The 21,182-nt window shown below is 33.7% G+C and overlaps 2 protein-coding genes across 4 annotated transcripts; both read right to left on the reverse strand.

Annotated features, from left to right (window-relative positions):
• Window positions 1-1,371: 1,371 nt before the first annotated feature.
• On the reverse strand, window positions 1,372-8,162 carry LOC127812828 (amino acid permease 8-like). Its single transcript, XM_052353353.1, has 9 exons — window positions 8,035-8,162; window positions 6,675-6,816; window positions 6,481-6,628; window positions 5,425-5,628; window positions 3,558-3,791; window positions 3,147-3,458; window positions 2,438-2,577; window positions 2,073-2,303; window positions 1,372-1,980 (listed from the first exon to the last, which is right to left on the reverse strand). Exons 1-9 carry the CDS (start codon window positions 8,160-8,162, stop codon window positions 1,555-1,557), a joined length of 1,965 nt encoding a protein of 654 aa, XP_052209313.1. The 3' UTR covers window positions 1,372-1,554.
• Window positions 8,163-12,298: 4,136 nt separating this feature from the next.
• On the reverse strand, window positions 12,299-19,415 carry LOC127813531 (mitochondrial import inner membrane translocase subunit TIM17-2-like). 3 transcript variants are annotated; one of them, XM_052354542.1, is made up of 3 exons: window positions 19,267-19,415; window positions 19,006-19,170; window positions 12,299-13,323 (listed from the first exon to the last, which is right to left on the reverse strand). In XM_052354542.1, the coding sequence occupies exon 3, from the start codon at window positions 13,140-13,142 to the stop codon at window positions 12,441-12,443; it is 702 nt and encodes a 233-aa protein (XP_052210502.1). In that variant the 5' UTR covers window positions 13,143-13,323; window positions 19,006-19,170; window positions 19,267-19,415; the 3' UTR covers window positions 12,299-12,440. The 3 variants fall into 3 exon arrangements, with proteins under 3 accessions (XP_052210502.1, XP_052210504.1, XP_052210503.1); XM_052354544.1 differs by having other exon boundaries at window positions 19,006-19,098; window positions 19,267-19,409; XM_052354543.1 differs by lacking the exons at window positions 19,006-19,170; window positions 19,267-19,415 and adding an exon at window positions 13,482-13,506.
• Window positions 19,416-21,182: the final 1,767 nt, after the last annotated feature.

Below are 21,182 nucleotides of genomic sequence, written 5' to 3' on the forward strand. Positions count from 1 at the left end.
AAGTTGGCCAAAATTGGTAAAAATGAATTAGAATTTTAGGCCCCAATTATTTATTTTATTTTGGCAAATATTATTTCTTATTTTATTTATAGTATATATATGGGATTTTCTCATTTTCTTAGATTTTTTTATTCTCATTCTTTTTCTCCGTCGTTGTGATGTTAATTTTTTTACCTTATTTTACAAATTGTGAAAAAATACTTGTCAAAATTGTATTCTTATCGTTATTTTATTGGACAATTTGATTTATTAATATTATATTTTTTATAATAAAATGTCACGGTTATATATGTGATAGCTATGTAATCTTATTTTTGACATTTAATATCCTAATTAAATTTTTTTATAATACAAAAATATAAATTCAAGTTATTTATTTCATAAAGGATATTTAAAAATTAAAAATATTGTAGGTTAACTTATTTATTATAATTGAATCTCTCATTAAATAATATAAAATTAATTTTCTATTTTTTTAAACTTTATACCTATGAATTAGAAAACTTTGTTTTTGATTTTTTAAATTTTTTAAATATAAATGCCATAAATTTTTTAAACATAAAATGCTAAGAGATTTTTATTTATAAAATTAAAATTAAAAATTAAAAAATATTTTCTAAAACTAAATGCAACCTTAATTTTTTTTTTTTTTTCATTTTTTTCTCCAATTTAAAAGAAACAATAAATAGGGCTTTAGAGGGGGATGATATGTGTTGTGTCTCTATCCATTTTCCCTTTTCATTTATCTTCATTTTATTTTCTATTGCATATTATTGTCTTCTTCAAATCCATCAATTTTCATACCCTCTCTTAAACACATTATAAATTAATAAACCTTCTGTGTCTTTCCTAAAATATTAAGTGGGTTTGCCTTCATAAACACTTATTACCATGAGACTAACTCCCCATATATATATATATATATAGTGCTCATTGTAGCAAGATTTTAGTGCTTCACTAAATGCCAAATGAGGCTTTATTTTTGGCAATGAGTCTTAGAGGTGCATAAATTTCAGTTGTTTTAAAAAAATAAAATTAAATTGAAGTGTTTGATCTTTCAAAATGTTTCAAATCAATATCAAAATGAGTTAAGTATATTAATCAAGTAAGGCAAGTAACGTTGTTTGTCAAACTTACAAAAGCTTCTAATTAAAATTTACTCCTTTTTTTTCGCGTTGAGAAAACCATAGACCATATAATTGCAAAGAAGACTATGTTTGAATCAATTCATAAATCATTTTATCTTCTTTTAAAACTCTAAAAAAAAAACTAATTGGGTGAATCAAATTGTTAGACTGACTGATCCAGTAGTCCAATTCTCTTAACACTTGTCATTTTAGTCAATAAATGGATGGTTGATGCATAAAAAACTTTTGGAGGAATTGCATAGGAGATCCATGCTTGCATTCCATAGCCCTTAGAGCTAAAGACTCAACAAGGACCAAATTTTACAAACACTCAAAACACTTATCAAACTTAGATACATATATATATGAAAAACAATCCATATATATCATCACATTATTGAGTAGTTGGCCTATGGCTCAAATATGATCAATCCTTGACTTGAAAGGGCTTGTACTTATTAAAAGCATCAAACAGGCCTTGGATTGAGCCACAGGCTGCAGCCAAAGCAACAAGGAACGCGACTATGTTTATGAGCTGCAGCCCCAGCCACCTGCAGCTCCACCTCTTGATCTTCTTCTGCACAATGTGCATCGCGATGGGGAAGAAAACCGACAGCGGCCAGTACCCAAGCGCCCCTAGAAGCCCCAGCATGTCGTTAAAAAATGGGAATGTCATCGCGATAAGCGTCGCCAGTATTACGGCCAAAGTCCTCCAAACCAGCCTGAAAAAGTTGACGTTGAATAGGCGCTTCTTTCCCATCCCTATCGGGTACTCGGCCCTAATAAATCTCGACTTGGGGAACCTCTGGCTTGCCCAGGACTCTACTGCGCTATAAACCGGCTGTGCAAACACCTACCCGACATGCCATGAAAACAACAAACAATAGTAACACATATATATGTCGAGGCTTTTATCTCATTACATATATATATATATATATATACCTGATATGCTCCGGCCAGATGCACGACGATGAAGATGTTGGCCAAGTCGACTAGCCAAAACGGCTCGTAGAATCCGAATCCAGTCAGCAGGTTGCCCTTTGCTTGGTTCCCAAATGCAGCATAGCCAAAGCAGCCACACATCATGTAGAATGCAGTTGTGGTGGACACTGCCATGGTGTTGGCTTTCTTCATCACCTTGTTCTCAGGTTCCGATGAAGATCTTATTGTGTCCTACATATATATATATATATATAATTAAATCACCATAAACTAATTGATTCTTTTCTTAATTAATGAAAATGTACTTAAATTAGGTTTCTTGTTGATGATTGATCTTTAATTAATTAATTAATTTGCTTAATTACCTGGATTTCAATCAAGATTTGGGAATAGGAGAAGGCAAATGCAATGTCTCCAAATGCTTGAAACATTTTCCAGGTTTTCTCAGCTGCAGTCAAATCCACCCCAACTTCAACTCCTGTTAAAGTTGTTTTCTTTCCTTCACCTGCTCAAAAATCCCATTTTTTCTTAGTAATCTCCATTATTTTCTTACCCATAATTTACAGAAAACAAAAAGAAAATGACATCAAAATGCGTGACAGAAACATTTTGGCAATGATTAGTATATAATTGAGCTTTTAAATTGTTGTTTCTCTGTACAGAAACTCTTGATCATTCTAAATCAAAAGAAACCCACTATATATTTAAATTTTCAACACCTTTTTTTTACATAAAAATTTAATTATAAGAACAAAGTTTTTGGTTTTTTGAAAAAGGAAAAAACTTAAGTGACTAGAAATTAACATGTAAAAATATTATCTTTCCAACCCCTACTATTAAGAGCCATATCTAAAACATTGCCATTAACTCCTTCACCCTTAAACTCGATCGTAAATCATATAATGGATTAATGACCACTCAAAACAACCATTAAACACTTAAGACATAAACTTAAAATCTCAAATGACTATTCGAGGGACATCACCAACAACTGAATTACCACCTCGTGTACTATATAGGTTTTCATTTGTTCATCCCACACATACGCGCGCGCACATAAATATATACATGTACCTGAGACAAGCTTGGCAAAGGCAAGGGCCATTCCAATGGAGGAGTAGCTAAAAGACATGATTGCTGCAACAACGGAGAGGATTGAAAGCTTGTGGAAGTTTGGGATTTGGGAGAGAAAAATTTCAAGGATGCCTAGGGCTATCATGTAGGGATTATGTGAGAAGCTGCATTGAGCTTGATGGCCTCTCTCATGGAAGCAATTAGACTTGTGCACAGCCACCATGCTTATTGAAGCAGTGATGGTGTAGCCAATCATCATCCCACACAGATTAATATACTGAGCAATTCCACATGCCACATACAGTTTCCCACCTGGTCATAATATATAATAATCACATCATTCGGAATCAATATTCCAGGGGCATGCGAAATTAAAAAGGGGAATGAAGAATTAAAGAAAGAAAGACATACTTAAGTAGGTTTTGACAGATTGAGTGTAGGTGTAGTTTCTTCTCCCAGTGACTGGATCAGGAGACCTATAGCAGTCAGCCAAGAGATTGGAAGTGTAGAAAGTGATGAAGGAGAAGACGAGAAGAGTGGTGACCCCAGCAAGCCACCCTAGCTGAGCCACCCCCCAAGCCAGGGACAACACTCCTGACCCTATGATTGCTGTTATTATGTGGGCACTTGTTGTCCATACAGTCCCTGCACCCATATACATATATCATCCATACATTATGTAGAGAGAGACACCAACATAATGCATATATACAGAGAAATAATTTTATATGTGACTCATCATATATGATACATCATAATTTTCATTTATATACGTGTGTATATATATAACTTAATTTAAGATCGGATTTTATAAAAAAAAATTCTCACTTAAAAACATTGCGTGTCACAACTAGTTTTGTACTAATTAATATATAATTATTGCAACAACTGACTACTGAATCATGAACTTTTTTTCTATTCTTCCTGGAATCATGAGCCAAATTGATGCATAACTTACAGAAGTTAACCATAGTTAAAGCAACTGAGGATTAAAGAGAGTTGGTAGGTAAAGATTACTTTAAAGGTAAATTGTATTTATATTTTTTATAATTTAGATTATTTAATAAAACCTTTTTATAGTTTAAAAATATCAATAAATGAAGTGTTTAAATGAAAAAAATGTCAGTTATATAAAATTTTAAAGGTGTTTGCAAATTTTTAAGCCACATAATTTTATAGTATATCTTACCCTTAATTCAGGGCTGGCTTAAGAATATTTAAGATTATGGACAAGGGTTACTTTGCTTGTCCTTTAATAATATAAATAAATATTAAAAATTTATTTTTCTTACTTTTTGAAATTCAAAATCACTAATTAATTTTTTATTCAAGTTTAAAAATAAATTTTTTTTCAATTGATAATATAGTCAAATTACTTAATATTTTTGTTACATAATTGAATCTAAAAAATTTTATTAATTTTAATTTTAAAAAACTTCTTTCTAGTGAAGTTAGAATAATAAAAATGCATGGTTAATAATATTATATAAACTGTTCATCATCAATTTAGAAAAGAATTTCTCTTTTTTTATAAAATTTAATATCACAAGTGGCATTTTTATTTTCATGGTTATAACTTCTTTTAAAATTTTAATTATGAAAATAAATTTAAACCATCAATATCAAAGACTATGCCGTGTTTTAAAAAGTTTTCAAGATTTAAATAATTTTTCTTCAAATTATCATCATTAAGTAATTTTACTTTTCTACATTACAAAGAAATAAAAACTATTTTCGTATATTTTAAATTGTTCAAACTTGTTTTGAAAGAGAAAATTAGTTACATGATCAACTAAATGATATCTTACTATTTATTGCCTAATATTAAAAAATAATATGTGGAATTAGAAAGTTAAGAGTCTCCTCATTTAAGTAAAACAATAAAATAAATAGAATATAAACCCAAATAAAAAACGATCACAAAATAAAATTTCAAACGAGAAGGACCTCAATTTTTTGGAGCCTCTCTTTTTTAGGGGCCCTAGGCGTTCGTGGCTTTATGCCTTGAACCGGTCTGCTTCAGTTATATCAGGCAAGACCTAGCGGGAGACAACGGAAATTCATAAAGATTTAAACGCCGACTAATGCTACCACTTAATACTAAGCTAGAACTCCAACAATAACACACAACCTGCTTGTTAATTAGCATCTGGGTAGCCTGTTCTTTGTTTATTTATTTTATTCCCTTGCACGAAGAACATGAACAAATATCTAATTTTTCTTATCAAAAACAGTGGAATGGAGAGAGATAGAGAGGGAGAGAGAGAGAGAGAGATACCGGTTCTTCTGGGCTTTCCATCATCATCAAAGTCTCCGTCGGCTGCAACTTTATGAGGATTCAAGCCAGATTCACACACCTCCAGGCTGAAAATGCTGTTCTGCCATTTCTCTCTCTTTAGTTGGGAATAACTATAGAGAGAGAGAGAGAGAGAGAGAGAGAGAGTTCCCAATAAGGAGGTAAAAAAACCAGATGAAACTACAGCTCAAGAATGCGATCTAAGAGTCTAAAGGAGAGAAGGTAAGAAACCCAGATGAAATTAGTTCAAGATCAAGACGACCTACAGGGTGGCAAAATTCAATGTTGAGAGAGAGAGAGAGATCTGAATTAAGTGAAGTAACTATGTATATCTGAATTAAGTGAAGTAGGTAATAGGGCTGGGTTGGTGGGTGAGCGGAGGATTCTGGAGAGTTCTGGAACAGAGAGAAGAGAGCTGAAGATGGATTTCCGATGATGGGAGTTTGCAGTTACTCAGTATTTATACTCGCATGATCAGTTATCGTCTCCTCTCCTCTCCTTAGTGGTGGCAACCAATCTCTTTATTCCATTCCAAGTCCACAACTTTTTTTAATTATATATATATAATGTATATACGTACACACTTTCCCTCATGACAGACTCTTACACATGTGTGTATACATACATATATATATAGATGTTAATAAATCGCATCATTTATTTATATTTTTGTTTAGCTATATAAGATCATATCATAAAGCCCTAAATAGGTACGTTAACGCATTGATAGATAAGTACTCCTGCCTGACAATTGTACATAATTCTCTTAATTTTTATTAATTGTTTAAATCTTCTAATTTAATTAAATTCTTATTTACATGAAAACCCTGCAATTCTAGGAATGGAGGTGCACCTTGGTCCTTCACCTCTTGAACAACATTTCCAAAACAGGATGATGGAGGCTTGCTACCCATCCATCAACCCCAACATATGCTGTCCTGTATATGCTTGTCATCGACCAGTACTGTTAGTGTTCATCTCTTTCTCTCCACTAGATGTGCTGTCCTTCTCAGCCACCTTCGGAACAGAAAACCTTACCTCCTTCACGCTTCGCTAAGCCCTGATCACACTCCACTTCGTCACTGTAGTGTAAATTCCCCTTCTCCCCTCCTCCCCTACTTACTGCAAAATGTCCCTTCATGGCCAGTTTTGAGAAACATTCAGAAAGACCATGCAAATACGGAATCTGAAAGATTCAGGCCACAGCAACGAAAGGTGAACGAAGACCAAACCAAAGCCCACTTAATTGGAATTGGACTAAATCGATCATAGAGATAGTAAAGAAAAGGTGGAAGAAGAAGCATGGAAGATGCAACAGGCCAAGGTCTTCTTCGGCGAAGGCCAATGGCATCTTCTGGGTGCCTGAACTGAAGCCTGCCAACCAAAGACCAGGCAACATTAACAAAAAGGCAATCGAAGCATCGAAATAATAAATCAAATGCCCGTGCAAAATATATACTCATCAAAATGAAATGCAAGAGGTTGGCTACAATAATATTTAAAATAAATTTATTGTCCCACATTCTTTTCATATAAATTAAATTAACAGTTTATGTAGCACTACTACTTGTACTAATTCATCATCTTAAGACATGACATATAACAGAGTCTATGAATGCTTCCAATTATTATGTTCCCAGCTAGTCCTTGGTGTGCCCTGAAAAATGGGGAAGTGGAGTGAACATTGGGAGCAAGTGGGTAATGATAATTCATTTGAATCAATTGGTCAAGTTGCTGCCTCAAGAGGTTCTTTGACAATGTAACAATAATACTAAATTTAAAAATATCAATTCTTATTTGTCAATTAATCGTTTTATTATTTTTAATTGAATTAAAAATTCCAGCAGAGTTTAAAGCAATAGTCAATAGATGCCTAAAGGTAAAGGGTTTCTTTCAACTATACCATCATCAATTCTTATATATATAGAAAAATGTAGCTAATATAAATTTATCATTTCGATTTGATTCCATGGTCACCATAAATAAAAAAAAATAAATAATAAAGAGGAATTTTCCATTGGGAGGCATTAATTATTTAATTACTTAAAATAATTAGGTTTAGTGGGATAATAATTGGTCAAGTCAACTGTGTTTATTCCACCATGACTGGTTTGAAATGCACTTAGCCATTCACTGTAATATAAAATTGGACTCTTAATTAATGGCTCTAAAGACTAATGCAAGCATGTGTTTGATTCTTCTCTCTCTCTCTTTATGCAAGCATGTGTTTGATTCTTCTCTTCTTTTTTTTTTTTTCTTTCATAAACCCAATAAATGAAGTACATTAAGCTTGCAAGATGATGACACAAATGACAATCTAGACGGCGATGGCAAGGTTGATGGCAAATCGAAATGACGATAGCAAGATAGATGGCAACACAAACGACAATGACAAGATAGATAATAGAGTAGAGGTTTAGCAACTACGTACAAGATAGATGGAGACTAAAATGGACCATGATACGAACACAAAAGGGGTTTAATGTTAAAATTAACATAAACTTTACAATCAAATAATTTTAAAATTTATATTAATTAATAGATATAGATATAGATATAGAGATAGGTAATGTGTGGGCAGTGTTCACTCACATTTGTTTGGGGGGAGAAAAAGAAGCAAACGCCAAAGAAACTTTTGAAGGATAGCCCACGAAAAAGAAAGAGTTTATGTGGAAAGCGAGATTTATGGCATAGATTTTCTCACCTTTGCCAGACTCCATAAAGGCTATTCTTGAAGCTTTATGCCATTACAGAAGAAACCATTATTATTAATCAAACCATGAGAACACCCACCAACTCCTCTCCCTCCAACACTGGAGTTCTTCCAGCTTTCTGCTATTTTTTTTTTTTTCTTTTTGGAAATAATTAGGGTTTTTAGTAACCAATAAGGCATAGGCATGAGCATTGCCAATGAGAAGCTACTTAAGGATTGTTTTTAGTGTTAAAAGATTTTATGATTATCCTTTGACTTAATGGATAAGGTGCCTTCTCAACGATTAAATAATATGATATTTAATTTTTTATATATAAAATATAAAGATTTAGTATTTTAATTATTAAAAATTATTATGTTAAGTTCTTACCATGATCAAATAAATGACACGCCACATGGATGAGCAATTGACAGTATTTAAAGAAGATAATTGATTTGTTATACTCCCTCAATAATTAAAAAATATAACATTTAATCTTTAATATACAAAAATGTCAAGATTTTTCATGTCTCAACTATTAAGAATTGTTACTTTATATTCTTATCATGAGACGTAAAAGAGTATATAATCAAGAGAGTGAGAGCGATGAAATCGAGTTTGACAAAAATAAAGGATAGAGATTAGTTTGATTATATTTTATAATTGAGAATTGAAGAAAGTAGTGTTTTTTGGGTTAATGATTAAAAGATTTAGATGTTCGGAATTTAGGATTTTTTTGAAGCTATGGGTAATTTAAATTTTTTTCTATCAATGTAAATTTTAATTTAATATGTCTCGTTAACGTGACTTTTTAGATATAACACTTTCTCTTTTCTATATGTATATTTTACGTAGCGTAAATAACAACTTTGTTTATTCTTAATCAATCTAAAAATTTAAAACAATAATTTTTAATAATTAGAATACGAGATGTTAACATTTTTGTACATTAGAGATTAAATGTCGTATTTTTTAATTATAGAAAAAACACAAATGTTTATACATCCGTTAACATTCCGTCACGTTAAAGATCTAAAATAATAATTTTAATAATTAAAATATTAAACCTTGACGTTTTGCACATTATGAATTAAACATCATAATTTTTAATTATTAAAAGCGCATGATATGTATTATGCCTTATCCTTTTTGGTATTTGGAATCAAATCGAGTTTGTGCATAAATTTTAATATTTTTATGTTTTATTTGTGTGCTCTTTAATTTAATATTAAACATATACTTTAAAAATAATAATTTTAAATTCTCGTGGTTATGTAAAAAAGGTGGCAATATTTAGCTTTAGATATGATCTGGACCCAAAACACCATTATTAAACTGGCTTTTTATCTCCTTTAATGTGTTAAAAAGATAACCCTTCTGGCTTTATATATATATGCCTGTCTTCTTCCACACTCTTTGGTTGAAAGGCCTTGGAGGGTACAGCCTACAGCCTACCTTTTTGTTGATTTCCAATAGAAATCTCAACCTCAACCTCAATCTCTCCTTGCTTTAATAGGAATCAATCATACTTTCCCTTTGAATTAGTGGAAATTATCAAATCTTCAACTTTAACTCTCTGAGTAGTTACAATTGTTGGTATTACTTTTTTCCTCTTTAGCATTAAAGTTCGACTCCACCACCTCATGCTTATCCTAAAGAACAACTCGTCACATGAGCCACCCCTAAAAATATTTTTTAATATAATTTAAATGTGCACACAGAACAAGATTGTTAAACTCGAGATTTTATAATAAAATTGAAAGAGAATCTATAAAATCGAATCGTAAAATTATAAAATTTTAGAAATAATTAAAAATATCATTTAATGTATGTAAATATATATTTAAAATGATATAATTTTATAAAAAATAAATTAATATTAATTATTACAATTTGCAATATTATTCATACATGTATGTACCTATTTTTAAAATAATTTCATATATTAATTTTAAAAATATTAAATAATATAAAATTTTTAAAAATTAAATCTATTTGTCATTATTTATCCATGATCCATCTATAATAATAATTTCAAACATTAATTTATATATAATATAAATTTTGATAGGTCAGTATAACCTAATATAAATAAAAACTACACGTTAAAAATCTACATGAACAAAATATAAACTAAAATAAATCATTAACAGAAATATTTAAATTTTCATGACCATCTCTACCATCACCGTCACCATAATCATCAGCTGCATCTTCTAAATCAGTATCATCTTTTAATTTAAAACCACCAATATTAAAAGTCCAAGTGACCTCAAAGGAACACAATTTGAATGTTCTTTTTTTCTATAAAATTTCAAGTTTATGAGTTTACAATCGAGTTTACCGAGTTTATAATATTAAATTACAAGTTCACTCCAATTCTATAAAAATCTAATTTTATAAACGAATTGACTCGTTTAAAACTCCGTAACCCGTATGAGTTAACTTGTGAGTTTAACAACAATACACACGAACATGATGGCACTACTCAGTTTTAAAAAGGGTTCTCCTATCGAGAAAACAAAACAATCCCTATTTATAAACAACTCATATTTTAACTTACACCCAATTGATATTGTTCCTCCTAATATAAATTTTATTTGATCTTGTATGTTTACTGGTTATGGTATTACCTTCAACAAGAATGATTACACGTTTTCAACTGAGTACCCAATTTGCTATTTTTCTTCTCTTTTTATTTATAATAAAATAATAATATTTAATCTAAATTGGGCGACCAAGCTAGGGTTGAGTGGGTGAAATGCCCCTTAATTGTGGAGCTCCACAACGTTGTACCTTAGTTCACCTACTAAAAGTTTCAAAAAATAAATAAATAACTAGTGGCGATTAGGCTATCGCAGAAAGAAAGGAAGGTGTCACAAAGGGAACAGTCAGCCGCCCTAAAAAGCATTGGGGACCCGCTTTTACGGCATGTACACTCCATGGGCCATAGCAAAAGAAAAGTATTTTTAAAATAATTATTTATATCAGTTCTGCTGAAATTTTGAAATGACAAGTCATTGCGTCTCATTGCAATCTTTCGTACTTTTAGAAAGTAACAGCAAAAAGTAATTTTGTAACAGTAATTTACCTTAACTTTTCTATCGTTATCAGCTAGTTAAAGGTACTCATGCATCTTAGAAAGTGGATTAGGAATCGGTTTAATATAATATAATTAATATGATTTCTTGGACTTTTTTAAGTTTTAGCTGGGATTAGATTATGGAGTCTCCCCAAACCAAACCAACCCAACTAATAGATTACAAACAACTTGCAAGTTCATCACTTACTTTCTAGAATGCTAATTTCAAAATTTATCCACATAAATTGCCTTCTGTTTTTTAAAAGCAAATTGTATAGACCTTAAGATCTTGGTGATTTTGGCTGTAAAATTATGATAATTATATAAATTTTAGAACTAAACCTAATCCAATGGAACCTAAATTTAGTTAAAATGGAGTTAATTCAATAGTGTTCTTTATGATTAAGTTGGTTTTAAGTTTAAAATTCAAAATTAGTCAGTATGCAAATTTATATACAATTCAAACCAAACCAGCCCAACCCATTTAACTAACACCTTAACTAAATATAGTAAATAGATCCCAATTTACTGCTTCCATCCTTGACTTTCCTAGGCTGAATGCATGGCATTGGCATTAATGTAACATCCTGTTGTATCCTGAAATGTTTATGGAAAAATTTTAACAGTTAAAATTCTACACACAAAAAAGCCCTACAATTTGGTTGTCTCACTTCTCACATCCAAAATCAGAATTAAATACGGCTATGTGCAATTTTCAGAATTAAAGAAAAAATCACATGCAAATGTAATCCTTAACCCTAAACCCTAAGCTAAATCAAAGCTCATTTCATTTCATTTGGCAGACAGCCCTTTTCATGCAAAGCAACTACATCAAGTCAAGAAACCATACTTGCACCAAATAACAAATGGACTCACCTTGCAAATGGGCAGCTCAACTCTCTTTATTTTGTCAGCAAGAAAGAAGTCAAGAAGATTCCATGCCCTGTGAAAACAACTTTAGACTCAAGAAACATAAATAAATATGCCCAAAGAAGTGGGTTTTCTGCAGTTATATTTGCCCAAACCTGCATCTAGATAGAAGTGAATGATGAAATGACTTTATAATTCTGCATCATGCTAATGGCATATAAAGGGCATAAAATTAATACCAATAGTTCTAGATCATCCACATTCAGAAATTTCAAAGCAAAAACTAAATCACCGTCCCATGGCTAATTAGATAGGATTTTTCGCTCACTGTAGCACAATATTCCTTGCCAACCTCACTTGTATTCAAACTTCGGCGGGCTAGGGGAATCGAAGCTCTCCAAGACTTCTGTCTTGCTTCCGCCACTTGTACTTGTTTCCTGCTGCTTTCCACCACCAAAAAGGCCTCCAAGCCATGAAGAGGATGTAGAGGCAGGAGGGGGTGATGAAGATGATGAAGATCCATCTCCCAAACTTCCCATCGCTACTGGAGCTTGCCCAGGCAATTGTCCCATTGGATATCCTGGTGGTGCACCAGGAATATTGGAAATCTGCTCTTCCATTGGCGGAAGATTCTGCTGTGCGCTCATTATTTTGTTCAGCATTATCCCGGCCCCTTCAATCAAAGCAAGTAGCACCCCACCAAACATTGCAGACCTTGAAGCAGCCCCTAAACCCTGACGCATCTGAAGGAAACCTCCAGTGGCAGCACCTGCGATAATTGAGTTCCATGGATCCTCTTTCTGGCGGATGTAGACCATAGTGCAGTCAAATGTGGAAAAGAGACCACCCCAGACTGCAAAACTACCACCAACACGAGGTGCATTCATGCGCACTGCTTGAGAGCCTCCAATAAAGCGTTCCCCTTTTGGTGAATTATAGATGCCTCTCAGAAAGTGGAAAGCTGCACCTCCAACAGCACCCATGCCAAATGCACCACCAACGTCATCAAGAATACGATCTGGGCAAGGTTCCCGAGAGGTCTCTGGGGTTCCCATGGATCAAGAAATATAGAAACCCTGTGCTACTTGGGCAGAAGGAGGTGATAGCAGTTTCTGAAGTGAAAAGAAAGGGACAAGGAACTGGCTGAGCACTTAGGCAAACAACAAAAGAAATTCTGTAATTTTCTGAACCTTTTGCAGCTAGGGTCTCCCCGACTACTAAAGCCTAAGGTTATGCCTGCAATCAAATAAGAAACAGATATAAGAAGGGACAAAAAATAAAATAAATAATCATCCTATGCATTCTACTAATCTAGTAGAGAGTTAGACATCTACTTGTGCATCTGTACACACCATCATCTGTTTTTTCGGAAGCAAAGCCAAAACACTTTTTACCTTTTTCTTTCTGGGTGGATGGGACTGGGTGACGGGCCATTGGATGGAACCACTTGAAGGTCAAGCATTGAAGTTTAGGGCCTGGGGAGGGTAGCGGGGTCTGATTTCAGGCCAAGCACAGGGTATAAAGTAGGTTAGCCTTTTAAAAATCACTGTTGCCAGCTGTTATTCAAGCTCACTTAGAGAAAGAAGGGCATTAAAAGTTTAAAACCTTCAGGACATTTAAATAGTAACTAAACAAAACAGAACCACAAGCTGGTGAGTGTCCTGTATGTTTAAAAGATTTACATCTCTGATTATCTAACACCTAAGAAGGATCAACAAGCTCCACATCACAAAACTATCAAGCTTTTTACAAGTTTCTACACCTCATTGGAGAGGCATACACCTCAAAAAAATTACTACTGCAACCTTCTTTATTTCCCTATTATATTTCAGATGTACAATCCTTTTATCCCTATTCTTGGATGTAAGGGAAGTCCTTAAACTAATAGTTTTCCCAATAGTTTGAAGGAATAGTGAGACCAACCATCGCCAACTAAGGGCCCTAGTGGTAAATCCTGCCTCCACCCCTCCCCCAACAAGACTCCTATTTCTCCTTATGTATCAACAAGCAAGTTGGGTGCTCTCCATTAACATGTTAGGACTCTGTTGCAGGTTTTGATATTGGCTGATTAAGAAAAGCATCCTCTTCACTTCTTAGTTTAGTCAAAAATGAGACTTCCATGGGTCCAATAGGTCTTTTCTAATACACCAGTATGAAAAATCAATCAAAAACCTTATTGAAAGTTCTAAAGGCTAATACCCCACTAATGAGGAAGCTTTTACAATTCAGCATGCCAAAACTTGGCTTGCATCTTATCGGACTGCTTCTGGAAGCACTTTACTACACTTTCAAAACCCATCAAATTGATAGCAAACCAATGTGGAAGAAACTAGTTGTTTAAGGGAATTAAGAAAATGTGGCTGGAATTTAGTTGTTTCCTTTTTAAAGTTATCTGTTAACAATGTCTATGATTCATCCCTATAGGCTTCAAACAAATTGAACGGATAAATAAAATTAAAGCTCTATGATCAGGTCACTCAACATTGCAGTTAATCAGCTCCATGTATTCTGTAGTAAAAATGCATAAGCAAATTTGAGAAACATAAAGGATGCCTTTTATATTGCAAATAAGAAATTGGATATAAAAGCTGAAAGAAGGGATAGGTACGTATTGAGAAAACACACATGCATCACAAATGAGGTCAACAAGGGAATCAGGTATGAAAAATGTGAAAACAAATAGCATGGTTCAGTACTTCCTAGGCTCCTTACATTTTTTTCCAATCTTGTACATGCAATATTCTCAAAAGTTATAATTTCTTCCACTCATTCAGGCATAAAAGAAAACAAGCATTCATAAAGGGAACTAGCAGTTTTTTTAAGGGAAAATAAAATTAGTTAAAGAGATAATTCTTTTCTGGGCAATTAAATTTTCAGAAAATAATTCTTTTAAACCATCCATTTTTCCTTTTGTTCTGTTGTCCCTCTATAAATCCATCTTCCAAAAATAGTATAAACAATAATAGACATCCTTACTCAAAAGGGGTTCAACTTCCTAAAAGAAACTAATTTAAATATTAAAAAGAACTGATCACTTCAAACTAATTTTATTTATATAAAATTCATAAACAAAATTTAAGAACTTAAGGAATTCCGGGACTCAAACTATACTTATCTCGAGACACTTTTCGCCCTAGTTCCACATCTTTGTTAAATCATAACTCATAAGTCATCACACTTTGCTCTACCATCTCTACCCAACATTCATTGTCTCATGCCTCTAGTGTGGTAGCATAAAAACTAACCATGCATCACCGCTTGACTGATGGGGCAGAGCATCTCAAAGGCAAAAGCACTTCAGCTTTGTCACCTGTCATGATCCTAGGGTTTAGAATGGAATTTAGGAAGGAACCGAGGAAAATTAGACAGAATGGAGGGAGAATCAAACAAAACAGAGGGAGAAATTCAGTAGAATTGAGGGAGAATGCAAACTGTACGGAGAAAGAGAGAGTGATCAGAGGGAAATGAGAGAGATCAAAAACAATTGAGAAAGAAATCAGAAATCAATTATCATTCATCTATATTATCCTCTACCTAATCTAACCTATTTATAGGTTATTCCAACTGAAAGGTACACAATCACTGAAACAGCAAAGTACAACCAGTAACTAACACTAACTAATAAATATAAGGGAAATTCTATTTGCAGCTATGTGTTTTGCTCTCCACAACCACATTTTACTAAATTTAATATGACTAAAATAAGATAGAGGAAAAACCCATTTTTGCCCTTTCTGCATTCATCAGTGTTCTAAAACGCAACCATGGCGACTGCCTAGGCGCTAGGCGGCCCTTGGTCGTCGCGATTAAACCCTAATCGGCACCCCTAGGTGTCGGGCCCAATCGACGCCTAGCCGCCTAGGTCAGGCCCGGCCTGGGTCACCTACCTGCCTGGGTTGCACATGACCTGGCCGTCGTGATTTCATGCCAATCAGCATCCTAGGCACCGAGCCCTCCGCAACTCAACCTTGATGCTTTCTCCTCTTTGGATTTCATCATCGTCCCTGAAGGTGTAAACTCTGGCGTTCGTAAGAGCCGTGTAGTGGTTGACAAAGGTCCAGCGAGTGTCCTCACCTCTGAAGCTCAAGAACACGTCATAGTTGTCACTACTCCAAGAAGCGGAAGAGGAGGAGGCAAGCTCTTTGCCTATTCTAAAGTTCTAATTTTATTAATTGATCTTCTAAATTTTATAATTTATTATAAGGTAATGTTTGGTTAAACTTTTGTTGAGATCATTTGTTCATCTTTGTTTATGAAAAAATTATATTGGAACTTTTTTTTACCAATTTTATAAACAACTTTATAAATTTGGTTATAAAATTTATGAAATAATTAATTGGAAATTAAGTTTTGAGTTTACATACAAACAAACAAGCCCTAACGAATGCGTAACAATTGCACAGACCATGATGGGATCTAAGAAAGGAAATAAACCCTACGCTGCGCAGTTTCATTTCCCCTTGCTCTCCGTTCAATCGCGATTTCTAGATTTGTGCGGAGGGAGGTTTCTTCAGGTTCGTTCTCAACACTATTGATCGCTTGTCTATTTAGATTTTCAGGTTCTTGAATCTATGGTGTTGCGTTTAGCTGCATTGCTTTTTCCGTTTGATTCCTGAGAAAACTGTGAAAAAGGAGAACAAGAAATTGTGGTTCTATGAACTTTTCTTGTCCGCGTTTCCTTGATAACAGATTGCCCATCTGGACGTACCTTAGATTGGTTAATTTTTTATCTTTTTTCTGATCATGGCATTCTTTTTTTGTTGAATATTAGCTAGGGAAAATAGTTTAAGGTTTAGAGTAAAGTCTATTTCCAAATATTTTTCTGGGTAACCAAACGGACGGTACAATTTTGTAATTTTGGAGGATAGTTTGTAATTTTGGTCTTTAATTGTTATTCTGTGCCGAATCAGATTACAAGTTCATGTTAGGACCGACAGAGATTATTGGTTACTCTGTGTCTGTTTGTCATGATGTAGAAAGCTTGTTGATCTTCTTTTGTAGATGAGGATGCGGAGATGGGATGTCCAAGGAGGTGGAGTTGGTATAAAGTTAATGTTGGGACTTGGGAGGCAATTTTTTGAGTTGGGTTCGTTACCATAACAGTTGTGGACTACTAAAGGGATGATGTTCGATTGATTCTTGAAATCTGTGTTGAGGGGAAAAAAAGCCCTTCAAGGTCCTAAGTGACAAATACATAAGAAGTGAAGTAGGACCCTTTTTTCGCTAAAGGGAGAAAAAAAGGGGTGGGTGCTTTGCAAACTATGCTGAATAGTTATCTGTCGTTTGGCTCTAAAACTCGGCCTTTGATCCCGGGGGATGTCAAGACCCCAAGGATCCCCAAGGATATAATAGTAAATATGTATTATATTTAGGGAAATTCTATTTGAAGCCATGTGTTTTGCTCTCCACAGCCACATTTTACTAAATTTAATATGACTAAAATAAGATAGAGGAAAAACTCATTTTTGTCCTTTATTTGCAGCCACGGATCTGTTCTTCTCCATTCATCATCACCAATGGCTCCAATCTCCTCTCTCATCGGAATCGCCTAGCCATCTGCTCTGTCCTATTGCCATCGCAGGACTCACCAATCACCTCTCTCACATCTCTTGCTGAACTCGTCCGCCCATTTGCTCAGAGCACGCGTTCATTGGCGTCCGAACCCCAAGATTCGAGGACGCAAATAGTGTCCAAACCCCAGGGTTCAGGAAAAATGCATTCTCTCCAACTTTGGGGTTCGGGAACCATTCTCCGAAATGCATTTCTTTTTATTTTTTCAAAGTAATATCTACTTCCTTTTCAACCCCTAACCTGAAAATATGTGAACCAAGGCTTGACGTTTTCTTTCTCGTATGGTGAGTTGTGAATAGTGGCGTTACTGACAACATCTCTATACAGTCCGAGACAAGCATGTAAGACCCTATGGAAGTAATAACTCACTGTTTGTCTAGATCTAAAGAAAGTAAAACTTCCAACTCGATTACGTTCGTCATGCCCGACCGTGTTTAGAAAAATAGCCACTTGTTCCTCAACTAGGACTAATCTACTATCAACCAATCCATATGTTCGTAATCGAGGATATAATCTATGAAACGACTCTATTTTCATCCTAAGTAGGTTATGACAAATTATATCACTCATTCCAAACATTCGTGTAAGGGTCATTTGTCTTTTAGAATCCCAATTTATATGAGGAGCCCTTGGGAGATGTCAGTTGCGACGCCTAATATCATTATATGTCACAATCGCTTGCATGACCATCATCCAAAATAAACACAAACGTTGTCGTTGCCATCGACGTTGATTCCTTGTTGAAGGCATGTTACTCACTACCATGTATAAAATAAAAATTCAATAAAATCAACATATAAATTATATAATATAATTACATAAGACACATACAAAATATTTTCACCATTAAAAGTGAACAAAAACTCACATAACTTTACACAAACTAAATAGTAAAATTAATCCTTATCGTGGCATACAGTGATTAGAGAAATATCATACGTCTATAATTTATTTTTGTTAAAAGTTAAAAAAGCAAAATTAAAAATAGCATAGGTGGCATCGCCACTGCCTATCCATTGAGTGGATTTGCTTCTTAATTATTTGTTTATCAAGCTTAATTAGTGACATACAGTTGGATTAATTGTCCATGGTTATCCATTCCATGATCATAATTTTTCAGCCAACCCCCCCCCCCCCCCACACACACACACACGCACACACAATTTTTATACAAAATATTATATGCATAATGTGTGACAGTTGTTTTCTGTAATAATAAATTTTTAGTACAAAAATTGCCACAAAGCAACCCTAAACATCTATAATTATAAATGAGAAGTTTTCTGTAATTATAAATTTTTAGTACAAAAATTGCCCAAGATGGCGAAGATGGCGACGAAAGCTTACCGTGGACGAAGATGGCGACGAGGATGAACGGCGGTCTGCAAGTCGGAATCGGAGGTCGACTTCGACGGAGATGGCGAACACGAAGATCGCTCGCTTAAACAGAGACCAAGATCGGTACCGGTGGACGAAGACTCCAGGTCGATGGTCGAAGACCAAGATCGCTCGCTGAAAACAGAGAGAAAAACCAAGATCGTTGGACGAAGACCAAGATCGCTCGCCGGATCTACAGAAATAAGAACAGAACGTGGAGGGAAACCTTACCGTGGAATAAGATGAAGATGCGCCGGTGGTCTGAAACTCGAAATCGGAGATGGTCTTCTGCGGAGATGGCGACGAAAACGAAGTCAGAGCTGGCCTTCGGTGGAGATGGCGACGAAGCCCAATACGGAGCTCGTCTTCGGCGGTGGATGGCGACTCACAGGAAGTCGGAGATGGCGACGAAGCCCGAGTCGGGGCTCGACTTCAGCGGTGGATGGCGACGAAGAGGAAGGGGACGAAGCCGGCTCGAATGGGAGAGGAAAACCCTAGAGAAATCGAGGTGGACGGAAGCAAGAGGTGCTGTGCGCGGTGACTACCCCCCCCGGGAAAACCATTTCCAGCAAAAGCGATTAATTCGCCTAACGTGACCGAAAGTTAAAACTTAATTTCCCTGAAAACTTAGCTAATCAGTACAAAAGTTACAACCGGTGGAAAATAATCATTTTTGATGAAAAATAAGAAATATAATGAAACGCACTCTTAATATAAATTTTAATTTGACGCACCCTCAATATAAATTTTAATTTGATGTGTTTTGTTAATGTAATTTTTTATAACATGATATTTTATATATATATATATATTTTCTACATAACGTAAATAATAACTTTATTTGTTCTCAATAAAATTAATAATTTAAAGTAATAATTTTTAATAATTAAGATATAAAATCTTAATATTTTTACTCATTAGAAATCAAATATCATATATTTTTAATTATTTTCTAACAAATTAGATAATCTATTTACATACTATCAATTAGTTATCCACCTAACATATCACTTACAAAAATAAAAGTGTTTATACATGCACTAACATTCTCTTATAATAAAGGTTTAAATAAATAATTTGTAATAATTGAGATACTGAATTTTAATATTTTATACGTTAATAATTAAATATCATATTTTTTTAATTATTGAATAAATATTGTGTTAAGTATTTGTTTTATGTCCACTCACCAAATATAAAATATCTTGCATTGCTTTGATTCATCTATCAAAAAGTGTAAAGCATAATGTTTTATTATATGGTTCATTTATAAAAGTAAAACATATTACATTAGTTTTTTTCATATACATTTTATCTCTTGTCTCACTTATTAAAGTTAAAATATTAGATAAAATGACTTACATAATACTCTTATAACTTATTTAACAAGAATAAAATATCTCGCTTTATGTTTCATTTTTCGACTCATATACCAAAGGTAAAATGCTTTATAACGCTTAGTCATATGATTCATTTAATAAATGTAAAACGTCTCGCTTTACACTTTATATTTTGACTCACTTATCACGCTTTATATTATAATTTATCTATGAAAGATAAAACACTTTATACAATAATTCATCTTATGACTCACCTAATAAATGTAAAACATCTCACTTTACATTTTATCTTTTGACACACTTATCACGTTTTATGGTCTAATTCATCTATTAAAGATAAAACACTTTATATAACGCTTCATCTCGTGACTTATTTAACAAATGTAAAACGTCTCGTTTTACGTTTTATTTTTTAATTCATTTATCATGCTTTATCTTTTGACTCATCTATTAAAGATAAAATACTTCATTTTATGACTCATCTAACAAATGTAAAACATCTCGTTTTATACTTTATCTTTCGACTCATTTATCATATTTTACCTTTTAATTAATCTATTAGAAATAAAACACTTTATATAGCATTTCATCTCATGATTCACTTAACAAATATATAAAATGGCCCCTAGGGGCACAGTTGGGTGACAAATGAGGGGGTTATAAAGTCATGTTAGAGACTACTAATGTGTGATCGATTTTTGAGAGAAGTAAATCTGCATTCTTATGGGAGTGGTTCTTGGTAAGTGTCAATGGACACACTTTCAAACCTTAGTCACCCAGATATATCCTTGATTTATTTCTTTCATG

The sequence above is a fragment of the Diospyros lotus genome, chromosome 11, assembly GCF_014633365.1.
Source record: "Diospyros lotus cultivar Yz01 chromosome 11, ASM1463336v1, whole genome shotgun sequence".
NCBI classification, from domain to species: Eukaryota; Viridiplantae; Streptophyta; class Magnoliopsida; order Ericales; family Ebenaceae; genus Diospyros; species Diospyros lotus.

Coding starts and splice junctions, on each gene's coding strand:
- LOC127812828 (XM_052353353.1), bottom strand. CDS start 8,162: ATGGAGTCTGGCAAAGGTGAGAAAATCTATGCCATAAATCTCGCTTTC. Junction 6,817..8,034: donor TTTTCTCCCCCCAAACAAAT/GTGAGTGAACAC, acceptor TTTGGTTGGCAG/GCTTCAGTTCAGGCACCCAG. Junction 2,304..2,437: donor AAATCTTGATTGAAATCCAG/GTAATTAAGCAA, acceptor ATATATATGTAG/GACACAATAAGATCTTCATC.
- LOC127813531 (XM_052354542.1), bottom strand. CDS start 13,142: ATGGGAACCCCAGAGACCTCTCGGGAACCTTGCCCAGATCGTATTCTT.